The sequence below is a fragment of the Solanum tuberosum genome, unplaced genomic scaffold (genome assembly GCF_000226075.1).
Source record: "Solanum tuberosum cultivar DM 1-3 516 R44 unplaced genomic scaffold, SolTub_3.0 scf00149, whole genome shotgun sequence".
Lineage (NCBI taxonomy): Eukaryota > Viridiplantae > Streptophyta > Magnoliopsida > Solanales > Solanaceae > Solanum > Solanum tuberosum.
In genome coordinates this window covers 757,497-767,828 of record NW_006239072.1, presented here as the reverse complement: position 1 = coordinate 767,828, position 10,332 = coordinate 757,497, and the positions used below count along the sequence as shown (strand labels likewise).

The 10,332-nt window shown below is 29.8% G+C and overlaps 1 protein-coding gene and 1 non-coding gene across 2 annotated transcripts; both read left to right on the top strand.

Moving 5' to 3' along the window:
• Window positions 1-684: 684 nt before the first annotated feature.
• Window positions 685-756, top strand: TRNAH-GUG (transfer RNA histidine(anticodon GUG)). Its single transcript has one exon. It is a non-coding gene; the product is annotated as a tRNA-His (tRNA).
• Window positions 757-8,060: 7,304 nt separating this feature from the next.
• Window positions 8,061-9,686, top strand: LOC102586725 (uncharacterized). Its single transcript, XM_006352517.2, has one exon. It carries the CDS (start codon window positions 8,339-8,341, stop codon window positions 9,497-9,499), a length of 1,161 nt encoding a protein of 386 aa, XP_006352579.1. The 5' UTR covers window positions 8,061-8,338; the 3' UTR covers window positions 9,500-9,686.
• The last annotated feature ends 646 nt before the right edge of the window (window positions 9,687-10,332 follow it).

The following is a 10,332-nucleotide window of genomic DNA, read 5'->3' as shown; positions in this document are numbered from 1 at the left end:
ATATGTCATCGAACTTTGAGGAAAACATTATTTATGACATCTGTTAAAAATTTGGTTCATCTATGTCATTTCTGTTTGAGAAAAAGTTTATTCATGTCATTATTTATTAACTGGAAATAGTTTCAATTTTGCAAAATCATTTTTTACACGTGGTTAATTGTAATTTGGTCCGTCATTAATTAAATCATTTTTTAAAAGATAAAAGTTCATATATACTATCAAACTTTGAGAAAATACTCATTTGTGTCATTCTTTAAATTTTGACTCATCAATGTCATTTCAGTTAACAAATAGTGGTAGGGATGAGCATTTTCTCAAACGAAAATGGCATAAATGCGTCAAACTTTTAACATATGGCACAAATAAGTTTTTTCTTAAAATTCGATGACATATTTGTTTCTTTTCCCTTAAAAAATAACAAATTTATCCAAACGCTATATACTTTAATATAATAGTACAACACAATACGATATATTATAAAATAATGTGTAACGACTATTAAAAAAAAGTGCAAGGTTGTCAAATGTATTTAGTGGGGCTTGTAAATCCCATTTTCATATATAAATATACCATAAATAGTTATGTGCAAGGTAAAATAGAGAGTACAATATAGTTTCCAAAATGTAAAAATGCTTATTTGAAATAATAAAAGTATATAAAATAAATCTTTTTTGGCAACATCAAGTGGCTGTAGTTTAGTGGTGAGAATTCCACGTTGTGGCCGTGGAGACCTGGGCTCGAATCCCAGCAGCCACATTTTAAAATTATTTTTGGTTGTGTTCCAATAATTTCTTGTTAAATTGGGCTTTAAAGAGTAGCCTTTTTTCACCAACAGCAAAAAAAAGCCCAATCTAATATCTTGTTTAGTGTTAGCATTAATAGGAGAAAATGACATAAATGGTCCCTAAAGTATCACAGTAGGTCTAAAATGTTCCTTTAACTATACATGTGGCAGATATAGTCCTATAACTATCCACCCTTTTGTCAAGTTTGGTCTATATCACTTTTTATAAAAAGTGTTAACAAACACCGTTAACATACATGATTGAATTCTGTCTCCTTTCTTTTTTCCACCTCTTTTTCTCCATTATCTCATTGTTTCCTCACTTTCGTTTTTCCAATTCTTCTCCATTGATTTTTTTTTTTGTCATTTCCTTTGTCTATTATCTCACTATTTCCTCACTTATTTTTTCAATTCTTTTCTTCATTGTCTGCAATTATGTCGTTGATCGTTATTTTCATGCGAGTTAAAGACAAATGCAAAGTAACGAACACAATTGAGAAAATATTGTGAGCAAAAAATGTGATTCTATTTTCATGTTAATAATCGGTCATTACGTCAATGAAACTGCATAAAATTGCAGAAAAGTTCAAAAATCAGCAACTACACTGCAAAATCAACACCAAACTATACATAACACAACACTAGACAGCAACATCAAACCACCAAAAAATCAGCACCAAACTGCACAAAACACAGCTCCAAAAACGTCACCAAACTGCGCAAAAAACAGCACCAAACTGCTGCACAGACAGCAGCACCCAACCACCAAAAATCAACACCAAACTACACAAAAACTAGCATAAAATCTGCGCCAAACTCACCAAAATCTAGATTCTAGGGTTTTCTTGACTGTAACGTCTCACAATGAACAAAAGGGGAGGGAAAAAGAAAATCAAGAGAGAGAGTACTGAATAACGACATTTGTTAACGGTGGATAGAAACCAAACTTGACAAAAGGGTGGATAGTTAAAGGACTATATCCGTCAAGTGTATAGTTAAAGGACTATTTTAGACCTACTGTGATAATTTAGGGACCATTTATGTCATTTTCTCGCATTAATAGCCACACTAGTATTTCTTAAGTGGGCGTCTTGATCATGTTTTACTGTGAAATTTCGGGAGAAAAAAAAGTAATAAAATTGGATAGAGTTCAATTCCAGAAAAAAAGTAGATAGTTTCATGGACAAGTGCCTCCAAAAAAAGTTTTATCATATCGGATGACATCAATCGTTCTTTGGTTTGATCGTTGATGAGATTTGAAATTCTTGCAATTTTTTAGCATCATTAATCATTTTTTGACTTTGAACTTGATAAATCATTTTTTAAGTTCACTTGTCAATCCTTTGAATTCTAACAATATTTGCTAGAGTTATTTTGTGTTTTAATTAAATATTTGTGTCTAAAAATATTTTCTTTTAAAACTGATTAAATGTTAGTAGTTTTAAAAAGTAATGACTAATATTTAGAATAAATACCTAAATACACAACTTATCTTACCATTTTTTCTAAAAATTTCTACTATTTGAAAAAATTACAAAAGTCTCTACTCGCTCTTATTCTCGGATATATCCGTGATGTATCGAAACGTACGTGATGTATCGGAACGTTGTGTGATGTATCCGAAATCGAGACGCCATGTATCGGGACATTGAAGGATGTATCTGAAACTGTGACGCCATGTACCGGGATGTTTTGGAATGTATCCGGATACCATCAAATTTAAGAGATTTTTATAATTTGAAAAAAGCGTAGAAATATAATTAGCTCTTATTACTATATACTATATGAGATTTGCGTAAAATTCTCTAATATTTAATAACATAGGTTAAAAGTGATTATTTATTAACTTTTTCTCACAGTATTTTATTGGGTGATTATTTCTCAACTTTGTCCCTCCTATTCTCTCTATTCTACTAAAAGTAGGGGGGGTGGGGGGTATGAATCACTATTCATAATCAAATTAAATGATTAGTAAGACTTTCCTCAATAATTATTCAACTGAATTAAATTGAACACTGACTTTTCAATTTTTATAGTTGTGAGGTTTTTTTTTTTTACTTTTGAAAATTGATAGTCTATTGAAAAACCTCAATCACTACTCTTTTTCTTAAAACATTTAAGTTGAGAAAGTAGAAAAAAAACTTCTTATGAAATCACAAATTGTTAGGTTAGGTGGACAGGCTAGGACCAACTAATATCTATATCCAACTTATATAATTAAATTTCTCTACAATGTTTTTATTTGTTATATAAATTAATTATTAAGTATGTATCTATAACATAATCAAATATTTAAATATTATTTGATTATTATAAATAAAAATTATCAAAAAAGTAGTAGAATACAAAAAATAAAAAATAAAAAAATCTCCACTTCATCTTTTAATTTATCTCGTTTCACTTTCACAAGAATTTTGACGTCTCAATTTTCTCGCCTGTTATAAAGATGTCTGATGGTATAACTTGGAAATATCAATATTAGTAACATACCAACATGAGTTGTGGTAAAGTGGTGACTGGTGAGACTGTTTCACCCTTAATTAGAGATCTCGGATTCGAGCTCTGGGTATGGAAAAAAATCATGTTGGGAGTGTCACCCTTGAATGGGCCTTGTAGTGTGTGATTCAAATTTAATCGAGACGGTAATATGGATTCCAATTACTGAATGAAAATAAAATAAAATATTAATATATGTTCAATTATTTGTATTTGGTCACTATATGTCATATGGCCTCAAGAAAACAAAGCACAAAAAAGACAAAGTACAAGTGAAAAGTGGTCTTTTCCAACACTTTATAAGTCGTTATCCAAATGATGCTCTCAAGTTTAAAAATAAAGTTATAAAAGTGGCTAAGTTTGTACATAAATCTTTTTACTTGAATAGTCTTGAATTCTTTCAAGTAAAAATAATTATTTAATTTGTTAAAATAGTTAAATATTTATAAATACTTTCTCTATTCTAATATGACAATATTTAATCAGTCATAAATACAAATTTTAATTTTTTAAAATTTATGATTTTAAATACGTTAATTATTGAGAATAGATTAATTTTATTTCAAATATAAAAATATATATTAAAGTAGTCAAATATTGAAATATTTATTTATTTTCTTGTCATAAAAATATTTTTCTTATGACATGAGATAAGATGCAAGATTTACCTCGAAATTTGGAGAAATCTTGGATAGAGAGTAAAATTATTCCATAGCACGTTGATTTAAACTTATTTATAATCAAATAAATAAATAAATAATGGCAGCACATGTCCTTTTATATTTTATTCATATTCAGATATTTCCAAGAACCATCCTCCTGTAATTATGCTACTTATCTTTTCTTTGTAGTTTTGTTTTTGGATTATCCCTTATTCTATCCTAAAATAATAAAAATAAAGTCACATCCATTTTTTTGGACTAAATATCCACATTTCAACTCCCATTTGCTCAAACATACTAAACTAGAACCCCACTATATTATCAATGTAATTTATCCCATAGTTTGATTTTGATATGTGATTGATTATATCCACATACACTATTAATAAAATTATTGTATCATGAATGACTAACATTTTAGAATCTTTCTTAATCATATTATTACTTGTATGGGTGCATGCAAAAAAAAAAACAACATTTTTTTGTCTCAATTTTTAAGAATGTGATCTTATTTATTTTTTATTTTTATCGAGGTCTAACCTGCTTATATTTTTTGTGTTTGATTCTATCTGTCTATTATTAATTGTCGTTCTTTATTTTAATTTTCTTTTTCGAAGACTTTACTATATAAAAAAACTTCAACAATAAAATTAAATACAAGGATAACATTTCTTTAATATAACACTTTATATCATAAGTTGAGGTAAAACGTACACATTATTGTGTCTATACTCTATATCTTGTATAAGTTAGTGAAGCCTTGAAAAACTAGCCTTTAATAGAAAAGTCATTACGTGCTAACGTTTTTCAACTCCATTTACTTAAACCACTAAGCTAGACTCTCATCATATAATTAATGTAATTTATTCATATTTTGATATGTGATTGATCATATCCACTTACTATTATCTTGTGACACAATTCAAATCAATTAATGAATCTTTGAAAATCATATTAATTGAATGCAAAAGAATTCTAACATTTTTTTCTTGTCAAAATTTTAAGAATGCAATTTCACTTATTTTTCTCTTTTTCGAGATTTAACTTGCTTACACTTTTTTTTTATTTGGATTCTATCTGCCTATTATCAGCTATCTTTCTTTTTTGAAAATTTCTTAAATAAATTATATGTGAAACACATATAGCTTTAATATAGAAAAATTTCTTCCTCCAATTCGATTTGTTAGGTCACAACTTTCGATGAATTACGTAATTACGTAGAATAAGACTATCATATTTTTGTATTTTGATCTTCTTTTTTGAAGACTTTATTGTATAGAAAAACCTCAACGATACAAATTATACAATTAAACATGAAGATAGTGTATATTGTGAATTATAATCCAACGGTTTACATCATGAGTAGAGATAAAATCATGCATTACATGTGGCCATACTCTATACTAGAGACAGAGTCAGGATTTGATGCTTGTGAATTTTAAAGCAGAACAACATATTAGTCTAATATAACAATCGTTAAATTACAAACAAATATTTATAACCACAAACATATAAGCATATCATTACAATTGCACTCGACAAGTTGTTATGTTTTGAAAACATAAATGATGCATCATTTGGTACACTTTCAAATATTTCATTTATTAATATAAAGATTTGAGCTATTTATTTCAAAGTTTAAAGTTCTAAACTATTATTTGGTAAAAGGTAGATAAGTGTAATATTTTAGTATAATTTTTGAACATTTTTTTCTATAATCTCAAATATTATTTTAAGTAAAATTAAAATTATTAAATTCATCATTAATATTTTTGGACCTAAACGGAAGGTTTTACTTGCTTCACATTGAGCCACTCTTACCTTGAAAGTTGAAGTTCCGAGAAGCAAACAATAACTTAATTAATATAATAAATTATTAATACGTAGAACAATCCTAAAATCAAAGATTAAAAATAAGATCTTTGAATAAATTGTTATATAATGTAAAGACAAATAAATAAAAAAGAGAAAAGGGAGAGCTGAGAAGGAACTGAGGAGTAAATAGTACTTATCGGTGCAGAGGTCTGCACTTTGACAACAAGTAGTAGCAATGAAGTCGGTAGTAAAAATTAGAACCCTAACTTTTATAAAAATAATAATTTGGATTTAACATTTTATTAAATGCTTCAAAAGAAATCAATAGTGAGATGTTGTTTTAGAGTATAACACTATATTTTTGTTACTTACAATTATCTATTTTGAAATTAATAGTCAGATGTTGTTTTGGAGTATGACACTATTTTTTTAATTATTTTTAATTATCAATTTTCTGTTTTATTGTTTGAATTTTTTTTAAGAAAAATCTATATAGGAAAAATTGAAATAAAGGAAGGTAAAAGATAGGCACAAAGCACATTTTTTAATAGAAAATAAAAAAATCTGGAAAAATTGAATTAAAAAAATTATAGTTGACAGTGGGATTCGAACCCCCGTCCAAAGAAATCAGAGCTGCTCGTGTCCTTACCACTTAACACTCACCTTTGTTTATTATGGGTTGGCACACACTATTTACATATATTGTAAATGATTTTTTAGTACGTACAGTGGCAGACTCAGGATTTTCACGAAGTGGGTTCAAGATATAAAAAATAAAACTAAAATATGGCAACAGGGATTCAAACTTGGGCTGGCTGGGTAAATTGAACCCTTTTCACCACTCTGTGGTTCATATGAACCCACTTGACCCTCTGTAGGTCCGCCCCTGAATACGTATATAGGATCTACGTAAAAGCTAGTGAATTCGTCGGAACCCCCATTTAACACTATAGCTCCGCACCTGCTCTATACCTTGTATAAGTTGGCAAAACATTGAAAAACGAAGTCCTTATTAATTTATTTAATATATAATTAATAGAAAAGTCATTACGTGCTAGTTAATACTTTTCAACTCTCCATTTGGTCAAAACATTAAACTAGACCCCCACTATAAAATTAATGTAATCTATACATATTTTTGTATGTAATTGATAATATCCAAATATTATTAATATTGTGATATAAATGATTCAAATTAATTGAATCTTTCTTAATTATACTAATCGAAACTTACATATATACATCACTTATACGGCATGTATGAAATATGTAATTGATAATATCCAAATATTATTAATATTGTGATATAAATGATTCAAATTAATTGAATCTTTCTTAATTATACTAATCGAAACTTACATATATACATCACTTATACGGCATGTATGAAATATGTAATTGATAATATCCAAATATTATTAATATTGTGATATAAATGATTCAAATTAATTGAATCTTTCTTAATTATACTAATCGAAACTTACATATATACATCACTTATACGGCATGTATGAAAAAAAATCAAACACTTTTTTTCTTATTTGAATTTTAAGATCCTACATATTATTGGGCTATTTGTCAAACACTAACTAATACTGTTTATTGTCAAATTACTTTTCTTTGGATTTTTCTTTTTGATTAACTATTTGCGAAGCACATGTAGCCTTGATAAGTTATTTTCCTTTCCTGATTCGATTTATTAGAACTACACCTTTCGATGAATCACATAATTATATAGAATTAGACTATCACGTTATTTATTTATTTATTTTAAAAAAAACTTTTTCATATTATATATATATATATATATACACAACTAAATAAACATGAATAAAGGGTCATGTGAAACTTTAAAAAGCAAGCCCATGGTAAAAGAGTCATTGCATTGCGTGTTCGCTTAACCAACAAACATTTTTCAATTGATTGCTATCTTAATTGTATCACATATTTTTTCCCCTTTCCACTTCATTTTTTTTTATAAATATATTTCTTATTATAATCTAGTTGAGGGAGTTCATACATATGTAAAAATAAATTAAAATCCATCAAGCTAATAAATTTTAAATATAAAATAAACATATCTTTTGTCTTGATTTGGAGTCTGACACTTTTTGAACCCTAAACACCAAAAAGAACCCTCTCTAAAAATACATATCAAAACGGATAGTTTGCTCATTTATGAGCGAATTGCAGTTATCATCTTTTAACGCTATAATTTCTGTTAAGTTTAAATTCATCTAAACCAATATCATACAAATGAACGAATTATAATTCTTTAAAATTTATGTAAATACGAAATGATTTATGCAACGAACTTGGTAGCATTACTAGTCTACTAGTATCACCATCACCACTACACTACACTACACTGCTATGCTATGCTTAGCTTCAACTAAACTCCACAATATTCACAACCCCCTCTCTAAACCCTAGCTAGCTTAGCTTTCTCTCTGATACACCATAGATTTGAAGCTGCTCGGGATTCTATACAAATGATACCTCACCTTTCTTCTTTCCATTGCAGAATTTGATTTTACTACAAGTTTGTTTTTGGGTATTTTTTTTTCCACCAATTAAATCCATGGCTTCAGCTTGTATAAACAACGTCGGTGTGTCGCCGGAGAATTTTCTCGATTGTTCTCCGACCAAGTACAAGTCATACGGTTGGTTGAGTCCTAGAATCTCAACAGCTGTGGATAACCCAGAAGTAATATTAGATCCGGAAGTTTCCGTCAATGAAATGGTGGATTTCGAGTTTCGACTTGAAGATCCGGTTAATATGTTACCGGCGGATGAGCTTTTTTCTGATGGAAAATTGATGCCTCTGCAACTCCCGACGGTTCGTCCGGCGGCTGTATCTACGTCTGCCGGTGTAAGGTCGCCGGAGACGCCGAAACTTCGTATGAGAAATAATGAGATTTCTCGTAAGGACCCGTATCTGTTCTCTCCGAAAGCTCCAAGGTGTTCTAGTCGATGGAGGGAGATTCTAGGGTTGAAGAAATTGCAAAATGACAAGCACGAAGCTCCAAAAAATTGCTCCAATGCTCATAAATCTCTGAAGAATTTCCTCAATCGCAGCTCGAAATCATCCACTGATGATTCGTCTCTTCACCTTCCGTTGCTCAATAAGGACTCTGATAACGAGTCCATATCAATTTCTAGTTCCCGGTTATCTCTTTCATCGTCTTCTTCTTCAGGCCATGAACACGATGATCTTCCTAGACTTTCTCTTGATTTTGATAAACCATGTACTCAAACCAGCCACAACAATCAAAACAGTAACCCTAATCCCCCTAGAATTCGATTAGTGAAACATAGAGCTTTATCATCGGAAAATCCAATCCCTACTCGATTAGCTGGAAGCCCAATAAACAGACAACCAGCTGATTGTACAACTACCAGTACTCTACGGGGACTCTCTGTTGATGATAGTCCTCGCATGAATTCTTCAGGGAAGATAGTTTTCCACAACTTAGGAAGAAGCTCAAGTAGTCCAAGCAGCTTCAATGGTGGACCCAGATACAAACATGGAGGCGGGGTGGAAAGGTCCTATTCAGCTAACGTTCGTGTTACTACAGTTCTGAATGTTCCCGTTTGCAGCTCTCTTCGAGGTTCTTCAAAATCTGGGGTTTTTGGGTTTCCCCTGTTTTCATCTGGTGCTTTGAACAAGAAACACCATAGTAGCAGCAACACTGCAACAGGCCAAACAGAACGTAATCGATCGAATCAAAGAATGAAGTAAATGGTAATCAAATCCTCAATTATTTTTCTGGTTTCTATAAATCTTAGAAGATTATGTAAATATGCATGGAATTAATTAACTAATCTTGTTTACATGTTCTTGCTTCTTTGTTTAGCCAACTCTGATCCATGTTGAATTCATTTTTCAATTAGTATTTTATAATAAATCGTTGAAAAGTTCCTTTGTATGTTTTTTGGGTTCAATATTCATATTAGCTTTCAAGAATTCATGCAGAAAATGTCTTATTTAGAAATTAAGAATGAAAAAATATTTATCGAAACTACAATAACTTTTGGTTTAACTGAAAGCTATGGGATGAATTGTGTGATTGAATAACTTTTAGAAAAAGTAGAATAATTTATTTCTTTTTGTATAATGATGGTGTTGGGTTTGATTCAGTGCGAAAGCACGTGTTTCTGTTGCTTTGAGAAGTGTGGCATTTCTGCGTCGAGCAGGTATAATAGGGCCATGCATCAGTTTTGGCATCTTTCTCTGCCCTTTTGCCTCAACCCGCCCGCCCATATTTTTATTTTAAAGTTTAAAAAATGTAATTTATTACTTAATTTTTTAATTATTATTATTATTGATTATAGTAAATATATATATTGAATAACTAATATATGTGTAAAGATGGATCTTGGAAGGTTTGTCCTAGTCCATACAAGGAGACTTTTAAAATTTTGGTCTCCTTAGATGGTATCAGAGTCAAATCCGTCTCAATTTGTTGTTCACCGATGATGGATTTTCATTTAGAAGTGGTCACGCTCCAGTTGAGGTCTAGGCGTGCGGGAGAGTGTTAAGATATCTCACATCGGTAGAGAAATGGGAATTTG

Coding starts and splice junctions, on each gene's coding strand:
- LOC102586725 (XM_006352517.2), top strand. CDS start 8,339: ATGGCTTCAGCTTGTATAAACAACGTCGGTGTGTCGCCGGAGAATTTT.